General features: G+C 45.0%; 1 protein-coding gene across 1 annotated transcript in view; it reads right to left on the minus strand.

The window, feature by feature from the left end:
- Window positions 1-23,092, minus strand: part of DNAH8 (dynein axonemal heavy chain 8) — a 13,985,216-nt gene that overhangs the window by 4,057,377 nt on the left and 9,904,747 nt on the right. Inside the window, exon 66 of the mRNA XM_085610239.1 lies at window positions 11,268-11,386. Coding sequence (XP_085466365.1) covers window positions 11,268-11,386 — 119 coding nt within the window. The remainder of the gene's footprint in view (window positions 1-11,267; window positions 11,387-23,092) is intronic.

Consider the following 23,092-nt stretch of genomic DNA (forward strand, 5'->3'; position numbering starts at 1 on the left):
AGTCCTAACTTTACTACTACTAAATTGAGAAAAATCCTAATTTTAAGACTTTCGGTATTCACAGAAGGCATTTAGGAGTCCTAAAGTTAGGAGTCCTAACTTTACTACTACTAAATTGAGAAAAATCCTAACTTTAAGACTTTCGGTATTCACAGAAGGCATTTAGGAGTCCTAAAGTTAGGACTCCTAACTTTACTACTACTAAACTGAGAAAAATCCTAATTTTAAGACTTTCGGTATTCACAGAAGGCATTTAGGAGTCCTAAAGTTAGGACTCCTAACTTCTGTGAATACCAAAATGTGTAAGTTCCTTCGTGAATACCAAAATGAGTAAGTGCCTTCTGTGAATACCAAAATGGTATTAAGTTTAGGATTTTGTCTTAAGTTAGTTCTGTGAATCGGGCCCTAATTGTGTGTGTATGTGACAAATTAATCTTATAGATTTATAAAAAGCATGCCATCTCAAGCTTATCATTCAGACCTGTCGGCAAAAGTGAATTTAATTTTTTTATCCAAAACGCTTCTCTTTGCAAAAGTCTTTTTGAATTGTCTATGCCCTCCTGTTTAGGTATCTGTTCTATAATTTGAAATTTGAGTTGAACAATGGTATGGCGTTGTTGTTCTCAAGGTGTTGCCACGCTGGAATTCTGGATTTATTCCTAATGGTGCTTTTGCGCTCTGTTAACCGAATTTTCATTTTCCTTTCTGTTTTCCCTACATATAGTAGGCCACAGGGACATTTAATGGTGTATATTACATTTGATGAATTACAGCCCGTCAGTTGTGTCAATTTAATGTTTTCTCCTGTCATGGTATGTGTTAAAATGTCTCCTGGTATTACATTATTGCAATGAAAGCAATTTCGACATTTCGCAGTACCTCCTATTTTCGTTTGTCATCTGTATTTCTCTTTAGATCAAATTTCCTTGAGATTCTTCCCACGTGTGTAGGCGAACAGTGGTTTATCTTGAACCATGGAAATCAGCCTCTTCTTCAAGTAATTCCCATCGATAAGTGATGATACTCTTTATTTGACTCGATATTGTTGAATATTTAGTCACAAAAACTGTTCTTTTAGATACTCTCTTGGTTTGTTTGTCCAACAATTTTTCGCTTCGCTGTGACATTGCTCTTGCCTTATGTTCATTAAGCAGAGCTGCAGGGTAACCTCTTTCCATGTAATTATTTTCTTATATTAAGATGGTTTCTCCGTAAATACTGGCTTCTGAAGTGATGCGTTTAGTCAGAAGAAATTGTGAGTATGGTAAATTTTTGACCAAATTACGTGGATGGAAGCTTTGAAAAAGTAATGAATTGTTCCGATCAGTGTGTTTTTTATAAAGTCGTGTGCTGATCTTGTTATGATTGATTTCTACCCAAACATCAAGAAAAGCCAATCCACTTTTTTTGATAGTGTGGGTAAATTGAATACTTGGATCATGTTCATTCAGGCGTCTAATATTTTCTACCAAAGCATCTTCAGTGTTCTTCCAGATCAAAAAAATGTCGTCTATGAAACAACAGAAAAAAATTAATCCTTCTTTTCATATGGGATGAAAACAAGTTACTTACCTGTAACTGTAGTTCTCCAGTATTGGAGCTTTCATAGATTCACATGCCTGAATCATTCCCCCTCGTCGAGACGGGAGCCTCCGGTACATAAAAAAGCATTGCTTAGTAGTATAGCAAACTGAAAAAAGGCCTAGTCCCATTTTCCTTTGCAAGCCATAACCTTTGTTATGTAAAAAAGGACTAAACGTGTCTCTGAACCAATCAGAGCCTCTCACCCTCTAGAACACTCCTGAGAGAACCTTCTGCCCCTCAGATTTTCGTGCACTTGTGCAATAACACTCTTTGTGCTAAATCCGAGGTGAGCCTCTCAGGGGAGGAGGGTGGGTTGCATGTGAATCTATGAAAGCTCCAATACTGGAGAACTACAGTTACAGGTAAGTAACTTGTTTTCTTACTCCAGTATTGGAGCTTTCATAGATTCACATGCCTGAATCAGAATAGCGAGCAGTAAACAAATGCACATTTTTTGTTACCCAAGACCTGGAACAAGGGAACATATGTAGTGTGATAAAAACGGTATCTCTACACCAAAACACACATATCAAAAATAATTTGCAAATTGCATCCTAAACAATAAACAACAATAAAATGTGCAAATGTAGCTAATAGAGGAGGGAGGGATGGTAAAGAAGGCTCACCGTTACTGGATAACGTTCCTCAGCACCGCTTCTCCCACCGCCACATCTCTTCCTGTGGCTGCATCCAAGCAGTAATGCCTGGTGAAGGTGTGCGTGCTCGTCCAGGTCGCCGCCCTGCAGATATCCTGGATCGGTACTCCCGCAAATAAAGCAGTAGAGGTGGACACTGCTCTTGTCGAATGGGCACAGACTCGTGCATTCAGAGGTCGCCCAGCTGCCTGATGACAATACTCTATCGCACTGGAAATCCATCTGGCAATTCCCCTTTTTGACAGAGGGAAACCCTTCCTGGGTGCGCTGAAGGTGACAAAAAGTTGTGAAGACTTGCGGGAAGGCTTAGTTTTTTGCAAATAGAATTTTAGACAGCGTTGGAAATCCAGCGAGTGGAGAGCTCTTTCCGCCGCTGTTGTTGGTTGAGGAAAGAATCGTTTGAGAATTGGTGGCTCATTTAAATGAAAATTAGTTGGTACTTTTGGAATGAATTTTGGATTAGTCCTGAGTATCATTCTATCCTCCTTGAATTGTAAGAAAGGGTCTTGGACCATGAGAGTCTGTATTTCCCCCACTCTCCTGGCTGAAGTGAGCGCAATGAGAAATGCAACTTTCCATGACAGGAATTTCAGATCTGCCCTGTGTATTGGCTCGAAGGGCTGTTTCATTAACTGGGAAAGAACAATGTTCCATTGCCAGAAAGGTGGTGGAGGCTTTATTGGAGGGAAAACCCGGAACAATCCCTTCATGAAGTGTTTGATGACTCTAGCGGACCACAGAGATGGACCAGAGGCAGTCCTTCTGTAGCGTGATATTGCGGCTAGGTGTACCTTTATAGATGCATGAGCCAAACCGGACTTTGCCAAAAGCAAAATGTATGGAAGAATCTCGTGTGCTGCCGAGTTCAGAGGATGAATGCTACATCTTTTGCACCATAAACAGAATCTCTTCCACTTTACCCTGTATGTTTTGTTCGTACTATCCGCTCTGGCTCTAGATAGTATGTCCCTGCACTCCGTTGGGATGTTTAGATGCTGAAATTTGCAGTATTCAGGAGCCAGGCTGCTAAGTGCAGCGATTTCGGATCCGGATTAAGTACTTCCCCCTGGAACATCGTCAGGGGTGACGGTATCGGCTGGAGGCGAATCGGGCGTTCCTCCGACAGTAGTAGAAGCTCCGCGAACCAGTGTTGCCTGGGCCACCATGGTGCTATCAGGATTATCCTGCATGGTTCTTTTTTGATCTTCATAAGAACCCGCGGCAGGAGGGGAATTGGAGGAATGGGGTAGGCAAAGATGCCTGACCATGCCATCAAAAACGCATTCCCCCAAGATCCCCGTTGGGGAAACCAGCTTGCGAAGAACTGCCATTTTTTGTTCTCCACTGTTGCGAAGAGGTCTACTGTCGGTTTTCCCCATCTTTGGAAGATGTTGTTTAGACTTCCTTGGTCGATCTCCCATTCGTGGCAGGCGGATTTGAGCCTGCTGAGAGTATCCGCCTTGATGTTCTGATCTCCTGGAAGATGTTCCGCTATTATGGATATTCTGTGTTGCAGTGCCCATTCCCATATCCAATGGGCTTCTTGAGACAGGGAGAGTGATCTTGTTCCTCCCTGTTTGTTCAAATACTGCATTGCTGTTGTGTTGTCTGTTCTTATCAACACGGCTGATCCTTGAATCCTTGGTAGGAACGCTAACAATGCTAAGCGGACGGCTCTGAGTTTCAAGAGGTTGATATGCATTTGCTGTTCATGCAACTTCCAGCGACCGCTGACTTGGAGGTCCTGAAGGAACGCTCCCCAGCCTTCCACGGACGCATCTGTCGTAATCACTAGTGGGGCTGGTTGAGTAAGGAATGAAAGACCCTGCGAGATGTTCCGTTTTCGGGTCCACCATGTTGCCGCGTGGACCATGGCGGTGTTACCCTGAGTATATCGTCGAAGGATCCTTTCACCTGATGCCATTGAAGAGCCAGCTGCTCTTGCAACGGACGCATCCTTAGCCTGCAGAAAGGTATGAGGGGAATGCAAGATGACATCGTTCCCAGCAAAGATTTGTACTTGCGTACTGAAAGAGACTTTATTTTTATAAAAGCCTGGGATAGAGATATTATTCCCAGCTGTCTTTCCTTAGAGGGGAATGCTTTGTTAACCTCTGTATCTAGAATTGCTCCCAAGAAGGTGATGTTTCTTGTCGGCTGAAGAGATGATTTTTCTTCATTTAAAGTCAGACCTAGTCTGGCAAACAGTTCCACGCAAGCCGTTGTTGATGACCGGGCCGACACTGCTGATGGTGCTTTGACTAACCAGTCGTCGAGGTAAGGAAATACTTGGTGTTTCTGCTTCCTTAGAACCGCTGCCACTGGAGCCAGGCATTTCGTAAAAATTCTCAGGGCTGACTTCAGGCCAAAAGGCAGTACCTTGAATTAGTAGTGTTCTCTGGCCACCATGAAACGAAGGTACTGCCTGTGGGAAGGATAGATGGGGATGTGAAAGTACGCATCCTGTAGGTTCAATTTGGTCATATGATCTCCTGGGTTTAATAGCAGCAGAATATCTTGGAGGGAAATCATTCTGAAGGATTGCTTCTTGAGGTAAGTGTTTAGGGACCTGAGATCCAAAATAGGGCGCCATTGGAGAACGTTTTTCTTGACTAGGAAAAACCGGGAATAAAATCCCCTTCCTCTCTGGGAATTCGGTGCCGGTTCTATTGCTCCCTTTCGGAGCATTGTCCGAATTTCTCAACGCATCTGATGTAAGTATTTGACCTCTTGGTGCTTTGGCGGTGTACAAGGGGGCGTTTGCAGAAGCTCTAGAGTGTGTCCGAATTGTACTATGTTGAGGACCCATTGGTCTGTAGTTATTTGCTGCCAATTTTGAAGATGATAAGAAATTCTTCCACCCAGGGGAACATACGACATTAGAGGAATAGGTGTAGCCGGATTCAGAACATCGTCATTGTCAACGGGTATTGTCCTTACCCTGACGACCTCCTCGACCTCTAGGAGTAGATTTTGTGTAACCTCCTGTTTGTCGCTGCGCATACTGTTGACGGTATGGCTGAGATGAGGTGGAGTAAGAAGTATACCTGCCTGGTTGGTAACCCCCTCCATAGGAGGATTGGCCCCTACCTCTTGAGCCTCGAAAAGGAACCTTCCTATACTGCAGCATTCCCAGTGATTTCGCCGTGTCTGTATCTGTTTTGATACTCTGCAAGACCTTGTCAATGTGCTTCCCGAACAAATATTCTCCATTGAAGGGAAGGTCAAAGATGTTATTCTGGACTTCGGGCCTAAAAGCTATTGCTCTCAGCCATCCTTGTCGGCGTAAGACTGCCGCTCCCCCCAAAGACCTGAAGGTCGTGGTCGTAATGTCCATTACACAATCTATGACTTCAGCCGAAGTCCTTTCTCCTTCCTGGAGGATCTTTCTGGCCTCCTGTCTGTCAGCCTCTGGAATGCTGTCTATGTAAGGCGAGAGGTCGCACCACATTTGTCTATCATACCTGCCCAGGATGGCCAGGGCATTCGCTGCCTTCCCTAGAAGGGCAGACATAGAAGAAAACCTCTTCCCCGCATTGTCCAAACGCCTACCCTCTCTGTCGGGAGGTGTTGAAATTGAAGCTGATGGATTCCTTGATTTTTGCTGAGCCGCCTGGGTTATAACTGAGTCCGGCTTGGGGTGGCCTAATAGACAAGCTGGAGCATCCGAGGGCGCTTTATATTTTGTGTCTAGTCTTGCGAGTACTAGGGTAACCGTTGCTGGTGTCTCCATGACCTTGAGACCTTCCTCCCATATATGACTGACAATCGGAAGAGATCGAACTGCCCTACGATACGGCTCCTTGAAATCATACAAGAAACATTCTGTCTTGTCAAATGACATGGTGAGCGCAAATCTCTTTGTAGCTCTCTCCATTAGATTATGGAGGGCCCGATTCACAGAACTAACTTTAGACAAAATCCTAAACTTACTACCATTTTGGTATTCACAGAAGGCACTTACTCATTTTGATATTCACAGAATGCACTTACTCATTGTGGTATTCACAGAAGTTAGGACTACTAACTTTAGGACTCCTAAATGCCTTCTGTGAATACCGAAAGTCTTAAAATTCGGATTTTTCTCAGTTTAGGAGTAGTAAAGTTAGGACTTCTAACTTTAGGACTCCTAAATGCCTTCTGTGAATACCGAAAGTCTTAAAGTTAAGATTTTTCTTGGTTTAGGAGTAGTAAAGTTAGGAGTCCTAACTTTACTACTACTAAATTGAGAAAAATCCTAATTTTAAGACTTTCGGTATTCACAGAAGGCATTTAGGAGTCCTTTAAAGTTAGGAGTCCTAACTTTACTACTACTAAATTGAGAAAAATCCTAACTTTAAGACTTTCGGTATTCACAGAAGGCATTTAGGAGTCCTAAAGTTAGGACTCCTAACTTTACTACTACTAAACTGAGAAAAATCCTAACTTTAAGACTTTCGGTATTCACAGAAGGCATTTAGGAGTCCTAAAGTTAGTAGTCCTAACTTCTGTGAATATCGAAATGAGTAAGTGCCTTCTGTGAATACTATAATGAGTAAGTGCCTTCTGTGAATACCAAAATGGTAGTAAGTTTAGGATTCTGTCTTAAGTTAGTTCTGTGAATCGGGCCCGGAACCCCCGATGTCCTCCGGAGGAGAATCAACAGGTTTTGGTGAAGGAGATGAAGACGACGGAATGAGATAATTGTCCCATTCTTTACTAGGATCTGTTATCACTCCCTCTTCCTGTTCATCATCATCAGAGGTCTCTGGATCTGGTTGTGGTAGTGGTGATATAGGCAAGGACTCTGGTAAAACCTCTTGCCGTCGCACTGGCGTACATGGAATAGAGCGTGATGTAGTCACTGGTATTCTTTGGGAAGTATGAGGTAAAGGATGCCTCCTTTTATAATCATCCAACATAAACTGCAAATCCGTTAGCAGTGAAGATGGAACTCTCACCATTTCTTCCTGATAGTGTTGCTGGGGACGATCTTGAAACCCCCCATATTCATCTTCCCAGTCATCTTCTTGGCATTTTACATGCAATTGCGAGGGGCTACTGGCGTAGCCAAAAGGTCCATCATTATCTTCCTCCTGTGACTCTTCTTCCTCTAACAGGTGGGATGGTACTAGAGGTGTCACCTTGCTTGGAGATGTAATCTCTGGGGTAATTCTCCTCTTCCTGGCAAAATCCAGTTTTTCTGGGTTTATTCTCTCGTCGATGAGCCCGTCGACGAGATTGCCGTCGAAACCGCCGACGAAACTGTCGTCGCCGATGCTGCCGTCGACGCTGCCGTTACCGTCGTTTGTTGTCGCCGTCGATGATCCTGTTGTTACTGTCGTCGACGATCCCGTCGACGACGTAATTGTGGTCGTCGTCGATGTCGTCGTCGTCGACACTGCCGTTGTCGAGGCCATCGTCGACGAAGATATAGGTTTAATAGTGATTTTCACCTCACTTTTCTTCGTCGACGACGCTACTTTCTTCGTCGGCGGTCTTGTCGACGACGTAGATTTCTCAAATCTTTCCTCAGGAGGTGTAGAGGCTGGCTTCTTAAGAGAATGTTTAACCTTAATGGGTGATTTTGAGGGCTCTGAGCTCGCCCTCTTAGTATGTTTTACCCCATAAGCATTACCCTTGCTCTCCTTTTCCATACTTGGAGGAGATTTTGAGGGACTGCGCTCTGAAGACCCAATCGTGGTCTTTTTAAGAGCCTTTTCAGGTCTTTCCCCTGAGGTATGAGCCTGGGGAGATCTGCTTCTTTTCTGAGATCTCCTTGAAGTTGATGACGCCTCATCACTGTCACTAGACACAACTTCTTTCCTGGTCTTAAGTTTTTGGAGCCAAATTAACAGCCTTCCTTCACGATCCCTCAGTGTTTTATTAGAAATGGTACGACATACCTTAAATTCCAAAGCCTGATGGTGTGGGTAAAGGCAGTATATGCAATCCTTATGAGGTGGCGCAGGCTCTAAATAAACCTTTCTTTTCCTTGTCAGCCATTCTCCAGAAGTTGGTGAGGAAAAAGCAGTTGAATAAATTCTTCAATCTAGAATCAAACTGTAGAATTTGAGCAGAGCTCAAAGGAGACTCCCTAGCACAACGTGCGGTAAAAAATCTGAGGGGCAGAAGGTTCTCTCAGGAGTGTTCTAGAGGGTGAGAGGCTCTGATTGGTTCAGAGACAAGTTTAGTCCTTTTTTACATAACGAAGGTTATGGGTTGCAAAGGAAAATGGGCCTAGGCCTTTTTTCAGTTTGCTATACTACTAAGCAATGCTTTTTTATGTACCGGAGACTCCCGTCGCGACGACGGGGAACGATTCAGGCATGTGAATCTATGAAAGCTCCAATACTGGAATAATCATTAATATATGCTCCTGTTCAAATTTTGCCATAAAGGTATTAGCATATACTGGGGCTCCTGGGAACACCATGGATGTTCCATTGATCTGTAAGAAATATTCTTCGTTCCATTCAAAATAGCTGTGTTTCAGGCAAAACTCTAATAGTTCAATCACAAAAAGTTTAGGACTATTAGGCTCGGTTTCTCTCAGTAGTGCCCATTCTACTGTCTCTATGTCTTGTGCATGTGGATTCGAAGTATAAACAAAACATGGCATTTTGCTTTTCACATATGTGCTGAACAAGGCAGCACACATGGAAAAAGCAAAAACAAAGAGAAATAATGTATTTCTCCTCATTTCGCTAACTTAATACCAGGATTTTCCTGGTCTTAAGTTTGGCACTGTCTCCTATGTACGCCTCCCTTGTACATAAGGGTCAGCGTCAAATATAATGGGTGTTGCGGTGGAACGCCCACCACGACACCCACTGCACGCCCCTTTCACACTAACCATAGCGTGAAAGGGTGCCTTATGTACAAGGCAGCATGAAGCCATGTTAAGTGGCTTAACGCTGCCTTGTAAATGAGGCGCAGCTCCTATCGTCACAATAACGTCTGTAAAAGTGACATGTGGTGGCAATAGGGGCTTGTACATATGCCCCTAAATGTCCTTAAAAAAATATATATTCTGCTAAATTTCCATTGATGCTCCAGCAAAGATGGTTTAGGGGCACAAATTTCAAAGACCGGGCTTTCAAATGGGCAAATCAAACTCCCCCCCCCCAGAAGGCAGTCAATACTTGCACTCAATCCACTTATGATGGAGGAATGGGCAAACCTACAACTTTACTACTGGGCATCCCAGATCCTTCTTCGAAATGCTTGGCTTAATGGGGGGCAGGGGGTTGCTGAACCCTACTTTCCGAGCAAAATAATCCTGGTAGGCTGAGATAAGATACTGGGGATGTTATATGGAGGTCTCACTCCTTGCACGCTCTGTGAGTTTACCAAAGTGGTACTTTTGGCATGGAGGTCAGCCCTGTGATAGACCGGATGGGACCATCAAATAATCTTAGAGACCCCATTATGGAGTGGAATCTGGTTATCGCCTGCGTGCGACTCGAGTACTTTGTGAAATGGAACTTGATTGAGCTTTCAAAACTTGGGGATGTTTGGAACTCCACCCAGATGGCATCCTTTTTAGAGTTGCAGGAGGAGTTCGAACTTCACAGATCCCAGTTTTTCAGATATCTTCAACACCACCATGCTGTAGCATACCATCCTGCTTCGTGGTCTTTAGTACTAGAATCTAACCCTCTGGAAGGCAAATCCCCACGAGGCCACTGGGGAAATCCCCAATTATGCACTCGCCAAATATATTTGCATCACTGAAAACAAACTGAGAAACATGTCTGGGTCTCTTAGATGATATGGCATTGAGGGATGCGAGAATGGCGCCATGGGAATTAGTTACTTTCTCATGCCTATGGCTCATTCAGTTAAAGGTTTGCTCCTGTCTGACTCCCGAAAGGCTTTGGCGAGCCGGGAAGGTTCCTTCATCTGCATGTTTCAGCTGCACAGGGGTAGGTGGAAATGTACTACTGTTTCTCACGTGTTAGGGAGACCTGTGGCACCCACACCACACATTGCACTCCTGGGCATCCCGGAGGATATGGATGGAGGGTTCTCTGGGGAGCAGCAAAACACACAAGATGATGAACGGAATGCTGCACATTGGCAAAACATTCACCCCCAGTCACAGATCTGGGCTTAATCCATCGTTATTTTGCTCACCATGCCACCCCAGTTCAGACATGGCCATATACAAATCAGTCTTGACCCTGTGCCTCATGGGAACAGTCCAGCCCGAACTACCAAGCCATGTCTTCCCTGGACCGGAATCAAACATCCTAGGACCGGTTTCGGGGTTTCACCCTGTTCAGCCAGGATAGCTTGACTCCAGTGGGTAGTGAGCACGGGACCCACGTATGGGCATACCCTTCCCACATAGGGTGAACAGCAAAACACACAAGATGATGGACGGAATGTTGCACATTGGCAAAACATTCACCCCCAGTCACAGATCTGGGTTTAATCCATCGTTATTTTGCTCACCACGCCACCCCAGTTCAGACATGGCCATATGCAAATCAGTCTTGACCCTGTGCCTCATGGGAACAGTCCAGCCCGAACTACCAAGCCATGTCTTCCCTGGACCGGAATCAAGCATCCTAGGACCGGTTTCGGGGTTTCACCCACACCACACATTGCACTCCTGGGCATCCCGGAGGATATGGATGGAGGGTTCTCGGGGAGAACATACCCTGGTGGCGACTGGGAGTGTGATTGTTAGCAGAGACATTGCAAAGCATTGGAATGTGCCATCTCTCCCGCCCATGGCACCCTGACTGGCAGCCATGAGCTAGTGTTCTAAACAAGAAGAGGTGATTTACATAGCAACAGGATGCCCTCAGAAACATCGCACGATTTGGAGGAAATGGTGAGGAAACTATAGGCTTGCAAATTGAGGCCCAGCATGAAGGAAGGTGAGTGTTGGCTAATATGTGTTTACTGGATATACTTTCTCTATGTGAGTACACTGATGTTGGTGTGATGCTTTAATCAAAAAACAATACAGTCTGTTCATAGAAAAGCACAGTGTGACCTTATGACATAACTAGAGATCTGTTTATTCATTCCTACCTATATTCATTCGTTCTGCTTGCTCATTGATATATTTGAATTTTTCACTATACACATTTTTATATCCACTGATGAATGAGAGATAGGATTTAGGTGTCACGTGGGCCCTTCGTCTGAACCTGAAAGTAAAAAGAAATTAATGCATTTGTTAAAGTTCGCCTATGCTGGATACTGTTTAGAATCTGACATGTAATATGCATCTATTCAGCATCTGATCTTATCAATAGTAAAACACGTTATTTAACTTTGGTAATGTGCTTTGTGATGTAGAAGTAGATTTCTGCAGAATTCTTTGCTGTGCCCTTTGTAGAAGTAACGAGCCACCAGCTTGCACTATGCGATTTCAGTTATGGATTCATTATGGTCCCATAGAAGTAAAGAGGTGACAGCATAATGTGAGGGTCAACGAGCACCGATGATTTTAGGTCTGTGACTATTTCTGGCCCTACGGAGGCTAAAGAAAGATTATGGCAGAGCAAAATAATATCATAGAAGGAAGGGAGGTTGGAGGGAGATAAGACATCTGCTGGAATCAACTTGTCCTTTAGGAGAATTCACCCTCATGTAATAAACGTGTTCTTCTAAACGATACTTGTTGCTGTAGATTTCTTGTGCGAGCCCTTAACCATCTTCATTTATTTCACTGAGGTTGGATGGTTGCTTTGCATGCCAGCAGCAGCCACCCAAGCTCCCTGAAAAGGAGAGTCCTATACGAAGAGCTCCTAAATGCTAGATTTCATTAGAGTATAGACACATTTCAAAAAGATAACACATCTATGCTTGGGAGGTTCGGGGACAGTGGGAGGTAGTAGAATCATCTGAAAAGAATACTAGTGGCATCCGTACAGAGGAACTGTTGCTGGGTCCAAAACAAAACTAAAAGAAGGAAGGGTCAGCAGTAAGAATGATTACAAGAGTCAGAACAAAAAGATGAATCGTATTGGTTAAGAAACGTTAGAAGTTGGCTGTAGGAAAGTAGGATCTGCTTTCATGGTTACCCCCACTTTTTGCTGCCATACTGTTTTCTGACTAGTCTCACTGGCATACTGCTAATCATGACTCCAGTCACTGTGATCGCTTCCTAAATTTGACTATGGTGAGTACTTTGGTACCTTCCCAACTGGCAACTGGTGTACCCTTCTAAGTCCCTATTATATTGTACTAAGGTATCCAGGGCATATGTACACCAGGGCGCCCCCATGGGTTGCAGCATGTATTGTGCCACCCATGAGAGACCACTCAAACTGTGACTACAGGCCTGCCATTGCAGCCTGTGTAACTTGATGTTAGCACCACTTACAACAGATGTACGTTTTCTTATATCTGAGGTCACTGCACTTAAAACCTATAAGTCACCCGTAAGGCAGGCCTTTCAATCCTGAAGGCAAGGTGCTAGGTTATACATGTGAGGGTGCCCTGGATGAGCAGGACACCCCCTACAAACCCTGGAGTCGTTTCTCCAGGCTTTGTAAGTGTGGTCAGACATTTAAGACATATAGTGGACATCAAGTCAATCCTGAGATGTCTAACTATATATTGTCTGCACCGAAACCAGACATGTTTGGTACCAAACATGTTGGAATCGTACCCCAACACAGATTCCAGTTTCGGATGTAGGATCCCATGTACTGAGGGGTTCCCCCAAGGAGCCCCCTGTATTCCCAGTACCAGCCTTTTAGGGTCTAACAGCAAGCTAGTGCTGCTGTCGACCACACCCATGATTCTGCCCTCCTGCTGCTGTGCCAAGCTTGAGCAGGGGAAGTTAGAGCAATAGGTTTCCTGTTGCAGGGAGGTGTGAACACCTCCCCAGACAGGACTTAGTGTACTGGGCTGGGGTGGGGGCACTTGCCAGCACCACCAGACTGCTTTGATGGGCACATTTAGTGTCCTCCTTGCATACTCCAGTTAGCACCAATTCAGGGAGCCCTCGACTCCTGCCCTAGCACAAAACTGGACAAAGGACATGGGAGTATCCTCCTCTCTGTCCAGCCTATCCTCTGGGAGGGAACTTTGAATCGTACCAACCCTTTCCCTGGGATAATTAAGGGCTTACTTGTGGGTGGCTCTTCAGATTCATCCTGGGGCAAAAATCAAACCCAAAACCACTTCAACTGCTACTGTCTGGGCACTCTGGACTTCGTTGGGCTTTGCCTAGGAACCGAGACTGCACCAAGGACAACTCCTGCTACTCCTGGTCTCATCGTCATACAAGTCTTCTGCGTTGTCTGTGCCTGTGCTTCATCTGGGTTCTTCTCCAGGTCTGTGGGCATCAACAACACCCAAAGGAATCTCCCTTGGATTGAAGGAGTCACTACCCTGAATCCACAGGTCCCTCAACCAAGCTGACAGTCTGCTGCTCCTAATGTCCTACGTACTCCGAAAGGTTCAGGAACACAGGTCATGGTTCTGCAACTCCCTCCAGGCCTGCACTGTCTTCTAAGCAAGTTTGAGGCCAGTATCCCTCCTCAGAACCGCAGGAACAGAATCTTTGTGCACCCCATCGACTTGCCGTCGCCAAGGCTTTTTGACTCCAGAGATCTTTGGGCTACACGAAACTCCAGCCTCCAGCATCTCTTCCTACCAAGGTCTTTGTCCTCACCGCATCCTCTGCACCGTGGGCCTGCATCTTTGGTGAGCTGTATGAGGTCCTCTTGCGACTCCTGTGCCTTTGGACTGCGGGTCCTCTTGAGAGTCTTCTTTGGCATCAGTGTTCTTTCCTGCTTGCTCAGGCCTGCTCTGACTTTCTCCTGCACTTGGTGAGTCCCTTGCACCTACTGGTCCCAACGTTGCACCTTTTTCGTTTACCGCATCAGTTGTTCCTTCAAAGGCTTGTTGGTGCTCTCACTGGACACCGACCGCCTGGTTCTTGACTTCTGACATGGGACAGCTCATGAATGGTTTCTGGTCTTCCACAGTATTGCCTGGTCCTCTCAGCTGCAGCGACAAGGTCACCATCATCTCTCCTGCATCTTCCATCATCGGTGGTCATTGGTATTCCCTGCCTCCTGGTCACTCTCGAGTGGCATAGACCTCGCCTTGCAGATACTCCTCTTCAAGAATCCATTCTTGGCTTCCACTGGACTCTTTCGGCTTCTTCACCAGTGGCACGTTTTCTGAAGTCCTCCATTTTGATATACTGTGGTTCCTGACGTCACTTCGCAACTATGCACCGGGCTTCCCTGGTGTAGATATCCTGGGGTATTCACCGGTGGGGTGACTCGCCAGACTTCTGTCTTCCACAGGGTTTCTTCAGGGTCCACTGGGAAGGGTCCTTCTTCTTAAAACCTGCAACCGCGACTTTCCCTTTGACTTGCATTGAGTGCGCGGCTGTGTTTCCTCTCTGCACACAGCCTCCGTGGGTTTCCAGGGTACTTACCTTGAGTGGTTCCTTGTCTCCCGTTCTCTTCTGAGACTTCTGGTCCAAGTCCCAACTTCGGTCCCAGTTTGCATTCCACTTCTTTAGTACATGATTTGGCCTCCCCTGGAGACCACTGAGTATTTGTGCTAACTTACCTGTTTTACATTTGAAGTACTGTGTGTATTGTGTTTATATCTCCAGGTAGGAGATGAACCAATGTTTTAGTAAGTGTATATAATAAATATACTTTGTTTCATAACTACACTGCATGGTTCTTTTTCATTTAACTTGCACTATATGATTAGTTGTGGAAAAACAAGTTGCTTAACACTCCTTCTGGACTAAGCCTGAAGGCTGCTCTCTACAGCTACCACTTATAGAGTTTTCTATGGTTGTCTAAGACCCCTAAAATAACCATAAGGGTCACCTGGCTTAGTGCAGGGTGCTTCACTTAAATAAGCGTGCACCATATACTAAGCCAGCCTCCTACAGTGGTAAAATCTGATCAGGAAATAGACACCCATCTTTAAAGGATAAATTGATGAGGGGTCTGAAATACGTCTAGGATAGGTCTAAAATATGACATGGATGGACGAAGTGACTGGATTCAGAAGGTATACAAAAAGCAAACTGTGTAAACACAGGAAGGATCATATAATGTGCAAAGTGTCCTAAAAAAATTAGATAATCATCAAGAAACTTAACAGTATTGTTATATACATTTTAGTGTGCTTATACAATACCTATCATATGGGTAGCATGATTTTCCTGCCGAAGAAGCATATACATGAACACCTCTTTGGCTTAAAGAATAATGCCACATCGCACCCAGTCCCAAACACTCTGCAGAACAACACAACATTAATATCGATTTATTAGACTATTTGCTATTGATAGAATTGAATTCGCATAAGTGAAGGTGCCAGAATGATTGAGTTGTGATAGCTGGAATCCTATCATATAACTGGCCTTCAAAGTAAGAGCCCAGAAAGTTGGAATGTGGATGAAGAGCTGTGGATATGAATTTGAAGAAAAAGAATTGGGTTTGGATATGTTCTCTCTATATTTTCTGTACCTAGGTAGTTATGATTACAATATTTAACCTTGTGGAAAATGTGAAAATATATTGTGGTCTATTTCACATATGATATCAGGGCTATTTAACAGTGACGTTGCGTCACATATAATGAGATGTGAAATGATGTGCATGTGAGTCCATTAGACATGGTCTTTGAGAAGAGTTAACCCACTATCAGAAAAAAGGTGGTACTAATGAAATCAGAAAAACAATTAGCCACTAAACACGAAGACCATGTAAGGCAAATATATTTAATATGGGTGTAGTGGCCACTCACTCCTGTGCCCCCTTTGGATAAATTAATATAGGAATTGGTTGTTTTTGTGTAAGACGCGGTCTGTTTATATAGTGTACCAATGTAGGTTTACATCATGCAAAAAGTCCAGACAACCCTTATTGGTTTACAGGGGCTTTTATTAATAATCCCACATGCTCTATTTGTGGTATGCAGCTTAGGCCTATCAGAGATGAGTGTTGAGCATTTGTTGTACTTACTGAGTCAATAAATAAAACACATACTAAAAAAGAAATCAGAGACCAATTTAGAAAAATAATACAGATTTTTATATACTTTTAGATACCAAGATAATTGGAATCAGGTAAGTATTTTCGGAGATATGATTTTTACAGTAAAACAATCAAATGCTCAAATAACGGTTTTTGACTCATGAGCCTGGATTGCAGTAAATTTATTCTATGTGAGAAACATATGCTGTATAGATATACATCCAAAGGTTTCTCGAGGGTGCCTCTTGGGACTTTAGATGCTTAGGGGCCAAGGTCCAAGAAACCACCAGCAGTTTCATTTTACCTGCCCTGGTAAGTCCGGGAGCAGAAGTGCATTGAGCACTACGTGTTAAAGTCAATGACCGGGTACCTGTAAAAGAAAGGTTGCAAGTGGGGACTTGGAATAAGTACGGCAGAACCCAAAAGGGAGCTCGGCTCTTAAGGGTCACAGGGGCAAGGAGACACCATTGGTTTATATGAACTTGGGCTCTGGAATTCGGGTGCAGACATGTTTTGTCCAGTAGGTCGCTTGCGTTGGAGGTTCTCACTTTACTAGGGAGACCTGCAGAGCGGAAGTAAACAGAACAGCAGGGCCATTCTCAGTGTAGATCTCATTAATCCCAAAGCCCCTTATTGGCAGGTCAACTTTGGTATCAGTGGTGTGCGGGCTGGATACTCAACAAGCCTTGGTTGTGTCAAATGATCAGGTACCCAGGGTATTGGTGCTGTGAGGCTCCTGGAGGGGCCAGTCTCTTGAAACTCACTGGAGAGACAAGGTTGACCTCCTAGAACCACGATGACCTCCTCCTGGGGAGAAGCTCCCTCGGTGGACCCGGTGGCCAGCAAAACGGTGTTCCTGATAAGTGTGTTGGTGTTAAAGGTAGAAATTCCCTTTTGCTAACTCTTAAACTACTCATCCCATAATGCACTAGTATAATGTAGAACTTGTGTGCCTTCCCAGACTGCAATGGGATTAGATCAGCTGATAAGCACAGCTTATAAGCTTGCAGCACCCTCTCCCAGGTACTTGGCTTTGTTTCCTGTTAGAGCCACGCCCTGTTTCTGTGCGAAGTAACCTGCCCTACCTGCTTCTGGACTGCACCTAATTATGGACAGTTGTTTGTTGGTGTTCCCCTGCTGGAATACCCTGTGATACCGTACTGTTTGGTGCGGCTCCCTGTGGTAGTAGCGCGAGGACGCGCTGGTTCGTGACTCCCCCCGCTACCCTGTATTGGGCATGCACGAGATCGCGCTACATCTTAACGTGGTAATACCTGCTTGCATCAGCGCGAGGAAGCGCTGCTTGAGGACCCGTCACTCCCGGCTCCCCCTGGCTAAACCGGGACACATCGTCTTTTGTAGCCTTCTGCATAGGCGCTAGGAAGCGCTAACAACATTGAGGTACGCGGTACCTTTAAGAAGGGCGAAGGACGCGCTGGAAGACTTCCTTTTTTTTTTGTTTGTTTATTTTGTTGATCAAGTACACGCCCCACTGCGTCGCCGTCAAGAGCGGCTAAGCACTAGCGTCAAGAACCGAGGCTTTTGGTGTAATCGGATAACACACTCCGTCTTCATTTGTAACCTTATTGGGAGTTATTCTGCTGAACTAAGAAAACTCTCTCATTTCCTTTGATCGTCAGCGCGAAAGAAAGTAAGTGCGTTCGTGCCTGATGATGTGCGTGTAACTTTGGTGCTCACTCAGTGATTGCAAACCTATTTCCATTCCTGTCAAGGATTCTCAAAACGCTGGCACATTGCAACCCTGCCTTCTGCACATACTATATCTGATTGCGCTAGCCTATATTGAGGTCTGTGTTCGTTAAAAAAGAGAGACACTGTTCTACATGCCTTCTGGAGAATTATGATCACAAAGCCTCTTCTGCTGGTCTCAGTGTAAGCGTGTGGGGGTACACAAGGCATACTTATAGTAAGGAGTTAGTGTGTGGTATAGACAAAGTGTGGGTTCTAAACTGTCCCTCTTCTACTTCTCTCGTTACTGCAGGTTCCTTTTATCCACGGACACTCCCTGTCTCCCTGAAAGATCCAGACTGACGCTACCTTGTGACGCTTCTCTGTCTCTCCGCTCCCTAGAGATATTGCCCCCTTCTTTGTGTGTAAATAACCGAGTAGTGGGCTATTTCGGAGGAGAGGAAAGGCGCGTACTTCGCTCCTGTGGATTTTGGCAACTTCTGTTCCTGAAGCACGAGGCCTCAACAGATGGGTGCCTGCGGGTGCACAGGAGTGGCTCCTTCACCCCAAGGGATATGCTGCTTGGTGTTTGGTGAGGGTGTTCATCTTCTAGACGAGTTGGTATTTGTGATTGTCATGGTGCAAGCAGCCAGGCAAGGTATGGCACCAGCTTTCGTGCAGGGCCTCTGTTCTCACGTCTTTGGTTCTTCTTTGTCTTTCTTCAGTTCACAGGTGAACAAAGGTGAATTCCTGGTGTTAGGTGGATCCACTAAATGTATAAATTTAGGAGTGGTTAGGGAAGAGTATGATAGTAGCCAATGGGCTACTTATCCCTGGGATGACTGCACCCCCTATATGACAATTTCCTGTGGAGAGTGGGCATAATCGTAACCCAGAGTTGCTAGTTTCACCAAATTCAAAAGGGTGTAACCCTTTCTAGGCTGTCCACTTCAGGTGGCCTATCTTAGTGGTGTGCCTAGCATCAAATGAAAGTGCAACACGCGTACTAACTATCTAATTAGCCACCTGATCTGGTGCCAAATGGGCCCCAGGGCAGGAGTTGGTGACCCCAAGTCTGGGGGGAGGCCATTGTTGCGTATCAAAGGCAGCAAAGGCTTTGAAGCTTCTGGCCTTGACATGCTAATTCACTAGCCATCATACTGGAGGAGGTGTGCTCACCGTCCGCCAGAACAGGCATAGTTTCTGATCTCAGAGAGCGCGGGCTTTCACCTACTAATCTGTTTTGGCAGGTAGGGAGATACCAGTCAGTCAGCACACTAAAAGTCTAGTAGGTTTTCTGGGGGCACCTGTAAGTTGCCCTCTGGGTGCATGTCATCATAAATTTAGTACATCAGTACAGATTTATTCAAACAAGGTGTTTCATACCAAACACCATTGGTTTCAGAGAAGCCATCATGTAGCTGGGGAATGACCAGTGCCCAGTATGTGTCTTTAAGGTGGCTGCTTGATCACTAGCAAATATCTAGCAATAGAACTAGACATCACAGGGGCGTATCTGTTCACGCAGCTGTGCCCTTATATATAATATAATGCACCCTGCCGTAGGGCATTAACCTCTTCGCTGCTAGGTCTTTTCCTCCCCTGTGCAAAGCCTTTTTTTTGCTATTTGGGGTAGTTCGCGCTTAGGCCCCTGTAACCTTTTGACCACATAAGGTATCCATACCAAATTTGCGTCCTTTTTTTCCAATCTCATGGGAATTTTAAAGGTCCAGGGTTTGTGGATTCCCCTGGAGGGGACCCAGAAATTTGCCAAAATATAGCAACATTTTTTTTGGGGGGGAAGTGGGAAAAAAGGGCTACAGATGAAAGTGTCTGTTTTTTTGCCCGCAAATGTTCTCAAAAAAGGGGTTGTGGTACTGAAATCACCGTCTTCCCAGCTTTCAGGGACAAGCAGACTTTTGTCAGAAAACCACATTTTTTTACACAGTTTTGGCATTTTTCTTGGACATAGCCTATTTTTGCTATTTTTTGTGCATTTAACCTCTTTCCAGTTAATGGTAGAAATGGGTATGAAAGCAATAATGGATCCTCAAAAGCTATACATTTTAGAAAAGTAGACACAATTATGAATTCAGCAAGGGATCATTTGTGTACATCCTTCAACGTTTCTTTATAGAAACTAACCATTGAATATCGAAAAAATTGTGAGTACCCACACTAGCATGACAATTATAGGTCATTTTTCAAAAAGACTTCTTTTTTACACATTGTCTTTCATTCGGAAGGTAGAAATGCATTGAAAGTCAATAGGTAATGTGGAGTCGATCTCTCCCATACCCCCCCTCCCCGATGCAGTGCAAGCCTCAACAGAGAAAAAATTAAGAAAAAGAACATACCTAACTTAAAATAAATCAAAAGACGCAGTGTGACAGTGTATCATTATACCAAAAATTGAGGTTGCGCCTGAAGGCCCACCATCGGAATCACCATTAGGAGCACATGGTTTGTAGAAATTCATTAGCTTTGACTTCAGAGAAGAAAACCTGTGTATGACCTTTAAAGATTACTTTTAGCCTAGCCGGATTTTGTAAAAAAAAATTGTGCCTCCTTAGCCTGGAAAAGTGGAATCATCTGATGCATTCTCCAGCGGGTCTCGACCGTGGCCTGGCAAAAATCCGGTCTTACAAAAAATTCACAGCCCTTCCCATGGGCTTTTTTTTGAGGGCGTGCCAAATCATATAGAGCCTCTCTCGCTAAAAAATTATTGAGTGAAATGAGAATAGCCCGTGATGTAACCTCTTTCTGCCCCTTCCTCTTCTTTTGATTAAATGGAAAGCGATGTGCCCTCAACACCTCCTTTTGCCAATCCCACTCACCCAAACCTGGAAAACCCTCACTCAATAGCTCAATAACAAACTTCCTAACATTAGAGCCCTCGCTTCCCTCCGGGACCCCTAAAATGCAGAGGTTATTGCGTCTAGCCCTGTTCTCTAAATCAATCAATTTCCATTGCATATCTTCTCTCTGGGACAACAGAGATGCTGTTGCTTCTTTTGTGCTACTAAATCGTCTTCTAAGGTTGAAATCCTGGTTTCGGTCTCGCCAACCCGTGTTACTATTTCAGCACAAGACTTAGAAACCCTTCGTATTGCGTTCTGTAACCGCTTACAAGCACTCTGAGCACGGTTACTCTCTGCCTGGGTTTCGGCTCTATGGGCCATTATAAGATCATAAATAGTAGTAAGCGTAATGTCCCCCGATCTTAAATCATTCCCAGCATTCCCAGCAGAAATATTCTCGACCACATTAGAAGAGATAGTGTCTATATTGGGGGAATGCTGATAATCCCAAGACAGTGAAGCGTCAGATCCCTGTTTGTTCACCACAAGAGTTCTCTTATTGCGAACCACCCGTTCCTCAGTTGTGACAAAGCCAAACATGTCTGAATTCCCTTCATCCTCATCTGGGTTAGAGTCTTCCAGCCATTCTTTGACTAAGCTTTCCACTGATGAGTGCTCAGACAAAGAAAAAAAATCGTCAGTATTAGAGACTTTATCAGGAATATCCAAATTATTAGGGACTTCCAGGTTCTCGTGGAGACTGCTGACCGCCCTATTTATGCTATGATCAATGTTATGGTTCGCTGCTCTCGTATCTATTGGAAGCATCAGCTCTTGCCGGGGTAAGCCTGGTGCAGACAGTAACTCTCGTGGCTGTATAGATTCATCTGGTATGCCTACAGTTCCCAGAGTGCATTGTTTTAGCGGATGATCGCTAAGGCTTTCCGGAGTGGGTTTAGTACACGGAAGACCCGATCCTGAACCCAGCGCCTCATCCGGACCCTGGAGTCCCCCAGCATAGACAGAGATTGGCCGAGTCGGAGGGGGAATTATTGACTCACCAACAGTGCCTTCCAAATCGACCTCCAACTCGCTACTCGCCCCACTGCCTCCCTCCACAGGTACAGCCACCAGCTCGAGAGTCTGTCCTTTTCTCGGAACCCACGAGAAAATTGCCGGTACCATTGCGAGTGCGCTATGCGTGTTTGCCGAGCTTCCAAGCAGTGTTGTATTGGAGTCCGTGCCCAGGGATGACGGGGTCTGTGTTAGCGAGCCACAGCTGTAGCGTTCCCGGTTTTAACAGGGGTCCCGGCCAACAATGTAGTGCCTTTCCCCCGTTGCGCTCGAGAAGCACCCTTCGACGCCATCATCGGCCAGATAGAGGTGCACCACGGCTGGCCGCCAACGAGATAATGGAGAGATAAGCCTCCGTGGTCTCTCCAGGCTCCCAGCAAGAAAACTCCCCAGCGCATTCGCGGCTCCGACCACCTCCCTGAAAAATCCACAGGTCTTCTTCGTAGAATAATTTAGGCCTGCCACTGCATCGTCAGAGGGGAGAAAACCGACTCACCCGACCGAGTTGTCGGCCACCATCTTGCTCCATCTTGCTCCGTCCGTGGGTTGGATGGAGGGGGTGAGGGTGTGGGGGGGTTGAGGGGGGGTGGGGTATAGGGGTGGGGCCGTGGGTGTTGGTAGAGGGGGGTGTGGGGGGGGGAAAGAAAAATCTGTGAACTTTTGCTTTTTGATCATTATAGCTATTGGATATCTTTTTATCCAGCAATATGCGTTGTTATCGATCTTTCCTGTTTTTCTTTCTTGTTTTTTTCTGTATGTAGATTACGAATGTATCGGCTACTTATGCAGGATCGCCCATTTGTGCTTCTTTATATTTCTACTTCCAATGGCTAGAGGCACAAGCAAACTGTACTATTAAATGAGGAAATTAATCTTGTGTACCCTTAATATCTCTGGGTTAAACAATCCTAAAAAGCGGAAGGTCCTAGCTGGGTTAATGAAGTCGCAAGGCTGGGATTTAGTGTGCCTTCAGGAGACCCATATTTCATGGGCTCATAGAGCATGGTTGGGTATACTTGGGGTGGAATTATTGGGTTGCTCAAGACAATCAACTAATACTAGGGGGGTCGCTATACTGTCGAGAAAAGGTCTATTGGAATGCAAAAGGAAAAGGGAGGATCCGTGGGGAAGATGGGTGATTGTGGAGGTGAGGATCAATGGGGAGGGTCTTACAGTTTGTAGTTTGTATGGTTCTAATTTAGATGACGCTGAATTGATGGACTCAATCAAACAATGATTTAGCACTCTGGCCACAACCTTTAGTAGTATGTGGAGATTTAAATATTCATTTGGAGACTGAGCTTAACGCTGACACTGG

Source organism: Triturus cristatus, chromosome 6 (assembly GCF_964204655.1).
Source record: "Triturus cristatus chromosome 6, aTriCri1.1, whole genome shotgun sequence".
Lineage (NCBI taxonomy): Eukaryota > Metazoa > Chordata > Amphibia > Caudata > Salamandridae > Triturus > Triturus cristatus.